The following is a 16,785-nucleotide window of genomic DNA, read 5'->3' as shown; positions in this document are numbered from 1 at the left end:
AGAGCTCTGCTAAAAGGCCACTGCTGAAGGAAGTCCTTCCATGTATGATAATTGCAGAGCCTCCCTCTCATCTTACCACCTGCCAGGTTAAAAACAGCTCTGAAGTTAAAAATACACATTAAAAATTGAAAAATGCAAAGTGAAAAATAGTTTTCAGGTCAAAATTCACACGGAGGGCTTCCATTAATGTGCACTACCAACCCCCTGTTACAACACAGACACAGGATCTAAAGGAGAAAGCACTAACCAGCGAGGACAAGACACTGGAAAGTGTGCAGCTTCGGTGTTGGGGAAAAAATCAGCAACGAGCCATTTGCAGAGGCATCCCTACGAGCAGCCGTTGAGGCCGGGCCAGGAAAGGCGACAGGCAACAACCGCCTGAGGGAGAAGACCGTCTCCTACTCGGCGCCTTTCCCGCGCGCCCACCGCGCCTGCGCAACAGCCTCGGCCGCCGTTGCCACGCCGGGGAGCTGCGTTCCCTGGCAACGCGGCCCCTCCCGCGAGAGGCACCGGCGGTCGCGGCGGCCGCGGATGAGCGCCGGTGCGCGGGGCGGCCCTTGGGGCGGTGTCAGGCGCGGAGACGAGGTCTGTGAGGTAAAAAAGATACGAGAGGTAAAAAAGAGCAACGAGACAACGGGCAGGGGGCTGGTGCAAGGCCAGGAGCAGGGTCAGCAGTGCCGTGAGGTGGCCCGGCCGCGTGGCCGGACTGGCAGGGTGCGACGCCCTCATCCCGCCCACGGACGGGGCTGCTCCGTGTGAGGGGCTGTGGCAGTGACAGTGCTGCCACTCTGGTCACCCAGAGGTGGAAGGCGGACTCGAGCCATAACTCCGGGAGCACACGGTTGGCTGTGGTAGCAGGAGGAACAACTACACACTGAAACAGAACAGCGTTGTAAGCGGCTCCTGTTTGCCACAGCCAGCTTTAAAGGGTGTTGCCTCACCCTCTGCCAGTCTCCGCTACCGAGCCGCGCCATAGGTTTTCCTGCTGTACCGATGAGATGGTTGAGATTGCAGCGGAGCAGCTTCAGCCCCAAAGGGGTTGCTAACATCGTCCTTCCTCTATGTATCACAGGCTTCCTTGCCTACAATAAACTAATCTGGCAGGACAGTTCAATGGGGTTTATTGCTGTGGCCATATTTTTTCCTTGGTTCAGCTTGAAATTTGTGATTACCGCCATTCATTTTGAAGCTATTCTGTGTACGTTATGGGCAGTCCACTGGGGGTGAGATGAGGCTGACAGGAGAGGGGCACAGTTGGAGGTTTATGGATCCAGAGTTAATTTCTGTGCCTGGAATACATGTTAAGCAGTCTCCCATGGTAGGCCTAGGAGAAAACGAGTGAAATGGTAGGTTTCTCTTCTGCTATCAATGAGGCCATTTCTGCTGAGAAATATTATTCAAGTTCTTGTACATGTCTGTTTGTAGAGCCACACGACTCTTGTAAAATCAGCTAGAGATTATCAATGGAGCATCATGATTTTTACAAGGTATGATTTCACATCTTTTAAAATAAGGCAGAAGGGTGGGGAGAAATGGAGGAATAGATAGATAAGCCCATTCCCTGTATAAAAATAATATATTCTTGTTTATATGCAGTGTTCTGGAAGGCAGGGTTAGCCTTTGGGATTGTTTTTAATTATATTGAAGTAAAAATGTGTTTGGGCATGCCAAACTTTTATAGTCCATAATGAGTTTATTGCATATAATAATTATGGGCTCAGTAATTAAAACTTAAAAATTACTGCTATTTTATTTAATATAAATGATAAATCAAAGATTTCATTTGACTTTTTATAAGTTAAAACTAGGATGTGTCAGAAACATCAATCTTAAATTTCATATTATGGTAATTGTACGTTAGGCTTCAAGTATGGGAGTTGCACGTGTATAAAAGCCTTTGACAAGTCAAAAATATTGGCTAAGAGCAGAATTTCTTTTAATTTACTATAATAAATATGTTTTAAAATCATTCATAACAATAATTATTCAAGGTTGTGGGTTTTTTTTCTTTCTAGGGCCGCTCCTCCAAACCAGAGAGACGATAGCAGTTTCTGCAGTTGCTTTACAGGATCATATAATACAGTCATCAGCTCCAGGATCTTTCATTAGCAGATCCTCTTAAGTCAAGGACAAGGAATACCAAGAACATTTACAAACCCGTGAACAAAGAAATGGTCAGAGCAGTAGTAGATACTGGACTAAGAAAAAAGAGTACTTGCCACAAAAACAAGGAAGATGCAGAAAAGGAGTATGTTCTTGATCCCAGTCCTGCACAGCTAACATTAGGTAAACCATTATATTCTGATTTGTGAATTTTTGTTTTCATTTAAAATAAACTAAAATGAGGAAGCTAAGCTTTCTGTTCAATAAGATAATTTAATGTTAAACAACATAAGTTCTTGTTTCAAAATTTGTCAAAATTCAGCAGTTTAGGCCATCAGGTAAACAATGGAATTGCCATCAGTGGCTTGAATGTGTCTTTTCATATCTGAAATGTATTAAAAATATTATTCTTGTGACAATGAAGGTAAAAATGAAGAAGCTAGTGCACCTTGATGAAGAAGAATTCTTCATTAAGAGGTGGGAAGTCTTTTACACTTTTTTCACTATGTTTTGTATATTCACTGTCATAACTTTCTTTACCTTATATTCGCAAGCAAACATCAGTGATTTTGATATTGTATTTATTTGAGGGAATGCTTTAGTATTAAGATTTTTTTTTTAAGTCTATTTGAAATGGTTTGTTTTATTCCTTATTCAGTAAAAAGACATTTACTAGTGCTGCATTAAACGTATTCTTTGTTAATATATACCCACCTTTACTCAAAGTTAAAAAGGTTTGTTTTTACAGTGGTCCTGGGGCTAAACCCGGGAAGAATTAACACCTGTAGTTAAATACCTTTTTCAAATTTAGAAGCAAACATGCAACAAGATAAAAGTCACAGATGTGAGGGCTTGGAATGATGCCTGGTGAGAAAACTCACTTTTAAATAGTATGATAATAATACAGTTGTACAGGAGCAACAGACGATATTGCTTAAATAAACAAAGCCAGGGAGCATATTAACAGACCAGGAGTCCAAATGGGCTTCCCGCCTATCAGTTTCAGTCTTGTATTTCCCTTTTCTAAAGGTTTCTACGGTATTCTTGCCATGAACATCTTGTCGCCGTCCTTTCAGTTGTCTTGATTAGGCATTTCTTAAAGGACCTTCCGGCTCCACAACTTGCAGCTTTAAGCATAATAAACTTTCATAATCATTAATAATTGTTTTATTTATTCTTTTTCGTAGAAATGCCCCTAGGCCTCTCTGAAGATCATGTTGCCTTTGCTATAGTAACTGTCACAGTAGTCCCAGCTCTAAAGAGAACCATGTAAATCAATGAGGCTCCATACAAGCACAGGCATCTGCCTTTTGGAATCAGCTGAAGGTTAAGAGGGTAACTTAAGATAATACACAACAAGTGAGTGTAACAAGTGATCGGACAAAGGTAGTAAGACAAGGTGATTATTACTATGTTTACATGGTTATAGTTCTAAAGATGGGAGGGTTTTTTCTTTGGTTCGTTTTGAAGAGGAATTTGAAAGAAGAGAGGATAGTGGGGGGGAAAAAACAGCAGAGAGGTACTGGGGTTAACGCAAATATAAATAATGAGTGATTATGGAAGCTAAAGGTTGTGGTGAAAAAATGCAGCCCAAGTGTGAGCATGTTCTCTGCAATTATAAGAAAGACAAAGTATTTTCTCTTTAAATCATAGCATTGACTGAAATGTCCCATATGAATGCTTGTGCAAGTGATTCGAAAGAATGTGCTGAAAGATTTTTGAAAATTGCAATTGTTTCTGGGTTTTGCTTATTAGTATTTTCACCTATAGTCTCTCATTGTTTTAAAATGCTTGTGTCAAGCTTTCTCTTCTTAATAAGAATTGTGTGGCTTAAACCTTACAGCTGTGAAACAACTTTGAAAACGTAGTTTAATGCCGCTTTTTCATCTTGAGTTTGTGAGTAGTCAAACAAAATCTCACAGGCCTCTAACATTACATTTTTCTCAATAGGGACTTGCGTCCTAAAATCAAATAATAATAGTTTAAAGGTTAATGTATGTAATCACGTTGCTAATGTTCATTTTAGGATAAATAACTCACTTGGTTGTAAATGGGTGTGTCAGGAAATGGGTTGGGCTTGTAAACTTGATGCTTAAGGATGAAAACTCTTGGATGTCTTGAGCTGTGATAAATGGAGGCTTTCGTTGCTTGTATTTATTCAAAGTGCTGCTTTGAGAATATCTTCACAGAGCCTTTTGGTTCAACCACATATCCCTTCTTGTGTGTCCTGCTGCCAGTTTTCCTTCAACTATGTTGTATAAAAGCTTTCCTTCTAAACACCTGTATAACCTGTCCCTCACAAATATCCCATCTGGTTTATATTATTTAGAAGTTAGGTTTTGCCGCCAATCTCTTCCTATTTGGCAGCTTTAATCATCCATTTCTGAAAGTTTTAAATAAGCATTTTTTCATACCCCGGGGGTATACAAAAGGCTTTCCACAAAGCCATCTCATTGTCTTCCTTAAAACAGTCTCTGACCACAGTGCTTGAAGAAAATCAAGGGTAGGCATTTTTTGTGTTGTGATACTGTCTTTCATGCTGTGACTGGCTTGCTGTCTTGTTCACTCCTTGTGGATCCAGATTTTCTTGTCATAAAGACCATGGCTTGTGTATATTGGACTATCAAAACGGGATCTTGTTTCCTTACTCATTCACTGATACTCCTAGGTATTACTGTCAGATGAAACTTGATAGATGTTTTTACTGAAACTTTTATTATGTATTTTATAATTTGATTCTTCTTTTGTAGCAGAAACACTGTTCTGTGCAATATATGCTCTTCAAGGGTTTGAATGGTCAAGAGGGAAAGCACTTGTAGTTAAGAAAACTTCCTTGTCACTCAGCTACCAATTTCAGCAATTCATGCGTAAGCTTTAAGCAAAATACATGTTCTGAACTAGTTTTGAGACTCTAGCAAGTTTGCAGGATCTTTCATGTTTCTCTTAAAGCTTATATTATTTTTCACCATCAAGAGCACCAGATAAAAGCATTTTACTGCACCAAAAATTGATACACAATGCTATTTTATGTTAATACAGCGTATATTTTACATTCTGAAATTACGATGCCGTAAATACATATGTACATGCTTTGCTGCTTGACACGGAGTGGTTTGAATTCTAGCCCATAGCCTGCAGGCAGAGCTGTGAGCTCCCGCACATGTGGAGGTCCTGTATTTGTGTCTGGGTATTGAGTTGTCCAGGAACTGAAATAGTGTGCCTCTCAGACAATTCATATATGACCACCAGTGTCATCCACGGCATTCATGGATGCAAATTTTCTTTTGATACTTAGGTTTATATGCATTGCTTACCTTTGACTTGGTACCTTTACAAGGGTAACAAAAGTAACAAGGTGGGGTATATGTGAACCAAACCATATGTAGAGAAAACACTTTCCACGTAGTTCCAAAAGTGTAAACTGACCCAGCTTGAAATCTCAAAGCCATCCTGTTGTTCTAAGATATGAAATCAAATTGATTTACGTTTGAAGGGTGTCATGAGCTTACAAGGAAGTAGGTTAGGCAGATAGTTCAACTAGAGGGAAGAAAGTATTCCTTACGATTCCTTTATTACCTCACAAAAGTTCTTTAAAAAGATCAAAGACAGTTTTGTGCAAATTTTAAATGATTAACGATACACATCTGTAGATGGATGAGCTCAGGAGCAGAATTTTTGTCTCAAAAATTAACAAATCCTATCCTAGAATAATCAGATACTTGAGCAAGTGGATCACCAAAACCCCATTCTTTGGTTTGTTAGGATTCCTTTTCTCTTCACAACTACCTAGTTTGGATACACAGTCTGTCTGATGGGGTTTTGAAAGCTTATACAGAACAAAAAAGTGCTGCTTATTAATGTCTGGCTTATGCAAAGATTTTGGTATGAATGAAAGAGTTGACCCTTTCCTTCCCATTTAGAGCTAAAACTCTCATCTAGATGCCATCAGCTTGCATTCTAACTATTGCATGTTCCTCTTCCTTTCTGGTTTTAGCAAATACCATTGAGGCCTCATCATGGACTCACGTTATTGGCTTATTACACATACCTCGGACATTCCTTCGTTGACTTTGGTCAGTCCACACCAGCTGCTTGCTCTGGTCTCCAAAGATGACAAAGATCTATTCTTTGCTGTACCTACTAGCATCTTTTTTTACTACTGAGATACTGACACTAGACTTTATCTGTCATTTGTGGGGTTGGGGGGGAATATTGTAAGTATTTTCACTGATTCCGTCTTTGAGAAGGTGGAGATTTCACATGGACATGCAGCAAGGCACCTCACAGTTGTCATTTGAGATCGACAAGCTCAGCTATCACAGTGACGCTATCACTGGTATCTTGTAACCATCTCTCTGTTTCTTTGTGCTCTTTATTTCTCTTGCATCCATCACAGTCTCATTACACTTCAGCATTTTGAACCAGCAACAGTTTTTTATTATACCACTTTTTTCATTTTTATTTTTGTGAATACAAAAATGTAACGTTGAGGAAACCTTCACAAAAATGAATTCTAACAGAGATTTTGTTTGTACAAACAAAATTAAATTATCATGCATTGTTACATTGTCTAGTTAATAGTCTCCCTCGTAATGGCTGTGGAAAGGTATCAAAATAAATTCAAATTACTCAGCAAATAAAAGTTTACATTTCTAAAATTTCCTGTATAAATCCTGTATGTAAAAGAGGTTCTGACAATTACTGAATAGCTAACTAATAGTAAGGAGTATGTTGCCTGCCAGTGGTTTGTCTGATGATAGATTTATATGAAGTATCTGTATAAAGTATTTTTAAATAAGTGCATCATCGATGAATTTCACATGAGGAAAATCCATTGTCTGCATCTGCCAATGGGTATTGTTCAGTAATTTGTTGTTGTTATTGTCTACAGCTCAGAAACTAGGCCTAGCTGAGCCTCCTTCCTTGCCACTAACTGCTGAAGAATGAGTAAAAATAAGGCAGAGATCCATACAGCATAGAGATGCCATACAGCCTTGTGCAATATGCAGGGAAGAATTTCCACTTCAGCCTCAGGTACGTGTATAATTGTGTGAACTACACCATTGTATTTAAAAAAGTTTTTCCAGAGTTACTGCTAAAAATCATTAGCTGGAGGAAGAAAGGAAAGAAATGAAAGATTCTACTTTAAGACACCATTTAGCATTGAATAGCTGGACCCAGCCGTCAGTGGCCAACTCTGAAAGCATTTTGGACATGACATGGTAGAGAAAGGTTGGTAGTGTTTGTTCACTTCTGAACTTATGACAGCAGAGGAGAAGGTAATCAGCCTTTTTATCTGTTCTTGCAAAGCAGATATAGGCTATTATTTGCTTCATTTAAACTCCTGTTAGATATGATCCTAGCCTTCATTCATCAGAATGGTAAATATTCACTAATTATACAATTTAAGGTATATTTTGTTTTCTCACAAGTCTTTTTAATTGCAGTTTAGTACAATAGCTATTTCTATTTGGAAAATGGAGGTAGGTGTACTCTTAATACCAGTCAGTCACTTCCTTAGGTTGTCTGAAGAAATGCTTGCATTTTACCTTGATGGCTTTATTCAATGCATGTGTGTAGCATAAGCATAAATACATCATGCTTTGTTGGATTCTCGCATCTATCATCTTGCAAATATGAAGCAAAAGGGACAAGTGACTGATTGAAGAGGAGTGCTGCTTCAGAGAGGTGATGATGGTAATTAGAAGAATTTTCCCAACTGCTTGCAAGTTTCTTTCCACAGTGCTTTTTAGGGTGGTTTCTTTCTGCCTGTTCCCTTTTTTAATTTTTCTTGAAGACTTTTTACAGCCAAGTCTGCCATGTGAATCAAGATCTTTTAATAACCTTAGATACAGGGCTTTTGCTTCCTTTTACAGCAACATTAACTGAAGGTGTACCATTGTCCACAGACAGGTGGGATGGATCTGGCAAAAGACCATTCTGCCAGTTTCTGGCTACCCTGAAAGTCTAAAGCTTGACAAGAGAGAGCAAAAGACAGCACTCATTAAAAAGATTACTTTAGATTTGGCACAAAAAGGGAAATGCCTCTGGAATTCTTTTTGTCCTCAGTGTTTCGTTAGCTTTCCTCCCTCAAGGGAAGAAAGCCACTGTATCTGAAAGCTTTCCCTTCAGCTGGCTGCTAGCCATTAATCCTTTTGTGTTTGCCAGCTCAATAGTGCACACTACTTGTTCTGGTTTTCACTCCTTTCCCAGTTTTTCCTTCCTCTAAGAGCCAACTGCCTTTTTTGTCCAACTCTGTATCTTTTGTCAGGATGGAGATCATCAGCATTTGGTGGGAATTTAGGTCAGATAAAGGTGAAGTTTTCTTGCAGCCTGTGAACATGCTTTCTCTTTTGTTTTTTTGTATGTGTGAAATGCTGCATTTGATGTATATCACTTCTTGAAATTTAACATCTCTGTGGGGAAAAGGGAAAAAAATTAATCAGCTTTCATTTTAAGTACTTGTTTTATAATCTTTTCCTCCAGTCAGTAGCAGTTGGCATTTCTTGCTTTCTGCTACTCCATGTGTTGTTAACACAAAATTCACATACTGGTTTAAGATGTAATATGTTAAGTAATTTCTATAGAAGACTGATTTTATTTTCACGGAAAGACTGCAGAGTAACCGATGACCTTTCAGGCAGTCTGAATTTTTCTTGTCAGCATTTTTTACTTTTCAGCTTTTAGAATGGTTTAAAGTCAGATTTGGTTTGTTGGGGTTTGTTTTTTTTTTCCTTGAAAAACAGGTGCTGCTTTCATCTTCCCATGTATTCTATAAAGTGGGTACATTTTTGTATAACTATTCAAGCACATAATACATGAGTATTTTAATTAAACTACTTAAGTGAATATTCTAATGAATTAAATGTAATCGCCGTGAAAAGTAATTTTGATTCCAGATTTTTATGGTAAGAAATATAATTTAAGGCTGTTTTATGATGAAGCACTTTATTCCATTTTATTACCTTTTCTAAAACCATATGGGAAAACATAGTTTGTAACTGAGCTACACATTTGTATACTAAGTGGGAATAGTTTAATTCATGAAATTTCATGTGAATATATGGAGATTTACAAAATTCTCTTAACACTTTAATTATAAAAATATGCATCTTGTAGAGTGTTCATGGACTGATGAATAAACTTTTTACATTCTGTAATCTATCCTGTTTTATCTGTTCCAATGATATGAAATATATTGTAAGTAGTTGCAGTTATTTTTTCAGGCACGCCTGAAAGCCTTTGAAAAACTTAGAGGTAGGAAGTCTTGCCCTATGTGTAGAAAAGAGCAGTATCAGACCAGAGTGATACATGATGGGGCACGCTTGTTTAAAATAAAGTGCGCTACTAGGTAAGCCTTACTTCTGCTACAGGTGTTGTCACTGGACAATATTTATTTCTAAATAATGTTCCAAATGTGTTAAAACTTTAATATAATAAGAAACTAGACAGAATGAATGCACTACAAAAGTTAAAGTTTTAAAAAAATGCATAAAATGTTTGTTTCATATAAATAGTAAAATTATATAAATGAGAGTTTCCTCTTCTTGAGCAAAATTGTGTCTTACAGAATTCAAGCTTCCTGGAAGGGATATATTGTTAGAAAATGGTATAAAAACTTGAGAAAAACAATGCCTCCTAAAGACAGCAAATAAAGAAAGCAATTCTTTGAGAAAAAGGTATGTTGCATTTGCTGCTTTGGTCTGTTTCTTTGGTCTGATTCAGCTCCCTTAAATCAAAACTCCTGAATATCAGCTCTCTACCTCTTCATTTATTCCTTCTTATTCATATCAAACAGGCAGCACTGGAGGCACTCAGTTGTTTTGTTAGTCTCTTCATTCCATCCTCTTTACAATGTAGAAGTAAGGAAAATAATTTAATTTTAAGGGCTTTTTGTGGGGCTCTGTATTTCCCTTCTCTTTTTGATAAAGCACAGTAATCTGTTTTCCTATAGAATTATATGAGGGGGGTATAGCAAGGGGAGAAATGAATAAATCCATAAACAATCATAACTTCTTTTCACTGTCATTGTTCCCTCACTGGACACCGAACTGGGTAGTTCCACTCCATAGCTTTGCCCTTCTCTAACTTCTGCTCGGATGCAAGTCAGACTGTAATAAATGAGGGTCCTGACCCCATACAAATGAGGCCAAATCAGGTGCAACCATTTTGCAATGACCCTGCTTGCCTTTAAGCACACAGCTGCTGCAGAGTCCCTGTGCAATCCTCAAGTCCTCCTTTGCCAACTTCCAGTCTTCCCCCAGTTTAGTAACGGCCAGTCCAGTTCAGCTTTTCAGTAACAAAAACGGCTCTGACGTATCCTCAGCAATTACCAAACCGTCCCTCAGGGAGCCAGAGAGGCCATCTTCCAGTCCAGATTACCAAACAGCCTGGTTAACAGAGATTAACAAAGCCACACAAGGCAGCCATTTAAATGTAGCTACTGTGTGCAATGAGGAAAATACTCTTACCCAAGTTGCAAGCTAAATCAGTGGTAGGTTTAAACCAATACTTACATTGGTTGTTCATTTTTTGTTTGTTTTTTTTTCTTTTTTTTTAAATCACTTCTTTAGTTAAAGAGAAGAGTGCTTGGAGAAAAAGGCTAAAGAGAAGAATGCTTGCAGAAAAAGGCTGCTTACTGGCTGTCATTATTTCTCACGCTTACTTGGTTGTATCCTGTTGGAGGAGAGATTTGAAGGCAAAGACCCTCTCTTGCACTGTTATGCATGTATGTATGATGGTGAGGTTGGTACCCTAGAGGTGATCTTGCAGACTCTTGCAACAAAACTGGTACCACTGTTCTGCTTGTGTGGTAACAGTGGCAGGGGAGAGGAAATACTGCTCTCAGCCTTAATACAGAGACAGCTTGCTGGTTGCTATGCTGCCTTTGGAATCAATACAAAGTCCTTCCCCGTAACAGAGGAAAGGGATATGGAGGTAACTGAAGAAAGCTAATGTTACACTTGAAAGTGCTCAAGCACTTAAGTTTGGAAAAAGTGAATCCTTCGGTGGATTGTGACAGTCCTCAAGACTGTGACTGTAGGCTCAAGATACCATGCTTAGCTACAAACAAGGTCTCAGTAAAGGGAAGTTGAAGAAGGCTTCTAATGATGCCAAAAGCTGCAGCTGAGCATCATTTGTTAACATTTCTCTCACTGAACTTCAGATGTCTACAGTAGCTGTCTCCCAAGCTACCCACAATGGGCTAGCTTTTAGGGCCCCTATCTTAGATAGCTATTTTAGGGGAAAAACAGACTGATAAACTGCCCACATTTCATCAGCTGATTATAAGCCATGGGAAAGTCTCCATGTAACATAGTTTCCATATATAGCCCACAGCATTAGGAAATTATTCTCCTATGTAACACTTCAGGATTTTGCAGGGAACAAAATGGGCATTACTTTTTCACCACCTATTAAGAATAAATTTATAAAGTCTTCTCATATGGATTAGCCAGGTTTAAATGAATTCAGTACCAATTATGATTAAAGGATATATAGGTTTTTTTCTTAGTGGCTTTCAAGTGGGAATTGTAGATGAGTTTTCCTGCCGTTCGCTCTTATACTTTTAAGTGTTGGTTAATGAAAACACTAAAGAAAATTTTCACAAGGACCTATCCATTTCCAGATGCTAAAAAGCTTTTCTAAAATAAATTTTGCCTCTCAAACTTGTGCCGTGCTTCTAAAATGTCACTCCCTAAACATTAGCATAATCAAAGGGCATCATAACTGGAAAAAAAATCACATTTTTAATATCCCTGCCTCCTCTAGAAGGATCACAAAGGTTAAATGTCAAGATTCATACTCTTAAATAAATATCACAAAATAAAAAACAAGGTCTGAAGTATTAGTACTAGGAAGGACCCATATTACTTGTTTCAGGGTGCTACAGTAGCCCTTATTACACCTATCATTAAAATTTTTAATAATCTAGATCAAAGGAGATAAGAAAGGTCACTGAAACCAAAGTAGACTACTTTTTAGCACTACTATGCACAGAAAGCAGGGTGTTGCTTCAGCATGTTAGGTAGTGAATTTCTTTGATCCTACCTATAAATGTCACTTCTGTATGTCATTTAATTGTGGTATAGTCTTTTATTGGTGCAGTTAAATCTTTTCAAATGCATTACATTATCTCCAGCTTTGCTAAAAATCTTGCCATTGTTAGGAAGCGAGGTAAGTCATTGTGAAATGATGTAGTTGACTTCAGTTTCTTCCTCCCCCCTTCCACATGATTTCTCCCAACGATTTTAATTTAAATCTCACCAAACAGTATAATGGTCCTGGAATTTGTTTAGTCGTTTGACTTCCTTTATCACATGGAGATGGTAAACATTCTGTTGCTAACTTGAAGTGGCTCCAAGCAGCAAAACTAGGAGGATATTAAACCAGTAAAAGCTTATCAACTGATTCATTGATATGCTGTAAATTCCAACCTTTTCATTTTACTTTTGAGGGTTGCCATAAGTCAACACATTAGTAAGCAATTTGCTGACACTGGATCACTTAAAAAGGCTTCCCTGTGGACAAAGTTCACCTCGGTGCTTTGTTTCAGTGTTTTATTTTATCATAGTCTTGTGCTGCTGTACAGATGACTGATGTAGTTGTTCATACTGATAGTATTTCAAATACTCGGTTTATGCCATTCGATTCAAGTTTTAAGAAGTCACAGACATAAAATGTAGAGGTATGGTGTTTTCAGAAATAAATTCAATTAATCAGTTTCAGTTGTTCTGGGGAAAAAAGGTTATTCAGTATTATGCATTAAGACACAGCAGGATTTAGTATTTAAATCCTAGAACATGTTAACAGAAACAAATTATACAAAATGCTTATTTCCTTTCTGTTCACATTGATAGTTCACACCAATGTGCCAGTTAGTTAGCAAAAAATTTGGATTAAATTTCAGTGACACTTTTTTTTCTTCCCAACCTTAGACTTTATTTGCTGATTGATGGATATGGGTTGGGTCAGGTCATACTGCAGAAAATACAGGAGTAGCTCAAAGCAGATAGTATCTTAGCAGCAGGGGAACTTAATAGATCACTGTCTCAGGAAGGAAAAGAGTTTTCCTCTATTTTTACAGTTCCTGCTCAAGGAGGCTCGTGAGAGGACTTTCAGGATCGCTTAGTGAAATGGGGAAGGGAAACACAAGTGCAAGCTCAGGGAAAAATGGAGGGCTTCTCCCTGCTGAAGGAAAAAGGAACAGGCAGCCCGGGCACAGACAGAAAGAGGGCACTGCTTGCTTAATGCAACCCCAGCCCTGCTCTGCCCACCGCTTTGAGCTCTCCTTGTTGGTTAGTATTCCTCAGCAGGATGTCTAGTCACAGTATAGTTCACAAAGACAAGCCAAGTCCTGGGACTGACCACATACTGTCTGTGTTGCTCTCATGTGCACAGAAATAGACACTGAATAAGGGCAGAGTCAAAACGTGGTTCCTTTTCCTCCAATTTTGGGTCCTGAGAGGCTATTAGAAAGCATTGTCATGGCTGCTTTAGCTTTCTTTTACATCCCCCTAGCTTGCTTATGAAAATAGTTCAGGTCTGTTCAAGTTTGATACCAATATAAATGAAGACCAAGCATAAATCAGGACCAAAACTGTTTTCAAAGGGATCAACCTTTACTTGATGTTGAACAGAAACCATGAATTATGTAAGGTTGTAGGTGTAATCTTACCTTGTTCTTCCTGAAGTCAGATTTTAAAATGAAATCAGTAAGAGCAGTTAAAATTGCAATGTGGAGTAGGTTCAGTTCTAGAACCTAGGTAACAACAGTTCAGATAAAACTTACTAGGACTGTTATTGCTTAATTAAATACATAATCACATTAAAATATTAAAGACAACCTGATTAAAGTGTAGTGCATTAGTACTTCATGTCTCATTCAGGAAGCCCGCAGTGTCATCGTTTGGGATTGTTTAGAGACCACAAAGTGTAAATATTGAAGGAGGCCTGTGGTGGGATTCTTGTTTGTTTGGGTTTTGTTTTACACATACCACTGAAGGTCCGCATGCATGTTTGCGTAGGATAGAATCAATTTTTTTTTTCTTTCTTGTCAGTGAACAGTCATGAGGGGAGCACAAGATTACCCATCTGCTCTTTGCTAGATACAGAATTCTCCCACAGAGTACAGAAGGGGCTGCTGCTTTTCCTATCGCATTGTGATTTAAATACATACACTATACAAGGGGTCTTGAGGGGGTTTTTGTTTGTTTGTTTGTTTTTTTAAGTTAGGTTGATACATCAGCATTAACTAACAAGGTAACTAAATCCAATTTGTGCTGACACATGGATACATCTTTTCAATATACTGTTGCATCAGGATCATTTGGAAATACAGTGTCATAATTGGTCTCAGCAGCAAATCAGACCATAAAATAAAAAGAATACACAGGACCAAATCTAACATCAAGAAGCAAACAACTTGTCTTACGTGATGGTTTTCACCATTTCCCTTGCCTGGACACTTCTAATGTTTGTCTCTAAAGTCTATTGAGAAACATTATGGGTTTCACTGGAAGACACTTTCATACTTGCATGTTATATGGACATAATTTAAAAAAAAAAACTGATGAGTTTTTTTATAGTTTTAGAAGGAAATTTAGGAAATTCAAAGTCTAAATGGAATCTTAGGATGTTAAGTGAGTTTTTTGGATAGATTTTTGTGGGCTTTTTGTGGGAAATGGCTCTTGATTCCTTTGGGCCTAGAAAAGTTCACTTTGAATATTCTGCTACATGCTTTAGCCATTGTAAGGGAGCACATGTCCTGGTAGAGAAAAGCTACCAAAAAAAAAAAAAGTGCCATGAAACAACAGGAAGGTGTTCAGGTACCAACAGGCTGTCTGACCTTGACAACAACCCTTCTGCCACCTCACCTTCCACTTTCCATCCATCCTCCCAGAGAAGATGGCTCCCTGTTTTCCTATCACGTTTTCACTCACAGGAAATGCATGGAGAGAAAGGCTCACATTGCACTGCCACAATACAGGTGTTGAAATGTTCCTTAGAACTGCTGAAAGCATTTACAATCAATCAGAGTCACAAAAGGCAAGTCTAAGACTTGTGTGACTCCCCGCAGAACCTTCAGCTGCTGTGGTAGCAATGAGAGAAAGTGGCCACAGTGAGCTGGGCTTGCACTCAAGGAGATGATTATGCTTAAGAAAAGCATTCATTGCTTTTAGGTATTTATTTTGCTGAGCACCGATAGGAGCATGTTCAGATATGACGACCAGATCGCTTAGGCCTATGCGCAATATGCAGAAACATACGTAAGGTCATGAAAGTCCATACCAAGGACAACACCTAAGATGCCTCTTCCCTCACTGGTTATCATGCCTTTAACTAACCCCATAGATGCACTGGTTTCCCATCAAATAACCACTGCTCACCTAAGTTCTATACTCCCTTTCTCTAACACAGCTGTACCCTCTGTGCTGCACCCATATGGGTCACAAATAGTACAGCTATCTTGGGAAAGTTCAGTGATGAAAATCCTGTGTTTTCTCTGAAGGATAATAGTCCATCAGTGGAGTCTGGGGACCTTACGCTTTTAACCTCTAAATCAGCACTGGACACCAGCTGCAAATTGGAACAAGATTCCACAGATCATGCAACTAATCAGGCCCACTTGTCCCACCGCTCACAATTCAGCCATGTATGAACTACCTGTAAGTAACTCCAAATCTAACAGCAGGCAATTTTCTTTTCAGGTTCAACAGATCAGCAATCGACTGTTGAGTTCTTACAACATCAACCTAGATGATTTTTTTTCTGAGATAGATTCTTCTATAGCTGCAAGTCGAGATGTGTTTCAGCAGTTGGAAGGAAAAGAAATATTAGTAAGTGAAACTGACTGGGAGAAGGTCCAGATGCAGGTTGGTTGGCTTTTTTTATTTTTAAGTGTTTTGCATTTATAAGCTTTTTTATGCTCTTTTGAGGCATGGCAGTCTTTTCAGCACAATTGAGTGTTTTCTGTTTTCTTAAATTTTGGTCCATCTGTTCCAAATCAGGAATATTAAAAGGTTTTTACAGTTCAGAGGTTTACCTCAGCAGCATCTCTTTTCTACTCAAAGAGCCCAAAGAGGCTGTAGACAAAATGTAGAATCAAAGTGTTAATAGTTTCTCAAAATATATTACAGTCATAATATTTGAACATTTGAATTAGCATATTGCTGATTTATTTACCTCCCATTGTTTCACTACAGGTTGGTTGGTTTGTTTTTACTCAGGCATTTCGGCAAGAGATATTTGACTGTCCTATCTGTATCATGCCACTCAGTCCTACCGTTCATCTGCCTGTCTCTTTTCTGGTAACAGCAATCAGTTTTCACGACAGACTGTTCTGCTTTCTTGTTCACATTTCTTTCATCATACCTGTCTTCAAGCATTTGAAGAGTTTTCCTTGGGAGAATGACATATTTGTCCTTTATGTCACTCATATTATCAAAAGAAAATCCTCAAAGGTTGATACATATAGCTCATAATGAACTATCTCGTGTTGTCAGCTACGATCTACATGTACTTCTAACTTCGGAGCCTTTTCAGAGCCAGATCTTCCAAGAACAAATGATTTTGTATGGACAATGGTACTCGCCTTGTATTTAGAGAAATGAAAGTTAGAAGGGTGCTGTTGCTTCCCTTTTATACTCAGTTTCACCTTTGGTCTTCCAGCATTTTTGTTCT

The 16,785-nt window shown here is 38.5% G+C and overlaps 1 protein-coding gene across 1 annotated transcript; it reads left to right on the top strand.

Annotated features, from left to right (window-relative positions):
- Positions 1-1,463: 1,463 nt before the first annotated feature.
- RNF32 (ring finger protein 32) lies at positions 1,464-16,570 on the top strand. The gene is given in 11 exon segments (XM_072851629.1): positions 1,464-1,487; positions 2,016-2,030; positions 2,033-2,079; positions 2,081-2,286; positions 6,995-7,137; positions 8,850-8,882; positions 9,330-9,454; positions 9,674-9,782; positions 15,813-15,977; positions 16,332-16,392; positions 16,395-16,570. Coding segments are annotated over 11 exon segments (1,104 nt in total).
- Positions 16,571-16,785: the final 215 nt, after the last annotated feature.

The sequence above is a fragment of the Ciconia boyciana genome, chromosome 2, assembly GCF_034638445.1.
Source record: "Ciconia boyciana chromosome 2, ASM3463844v1, whole genome shotgun sequence".
Lineage (NCBI taxonomy): Eukaryota > Metazoa > Chordata > Aves > Ciconiiformes > Ciconiidae > Ciconia > Ciconia boyciana.
This window is presented reverse-complemented; position numbering and strand designations above follow the sequence as displayed.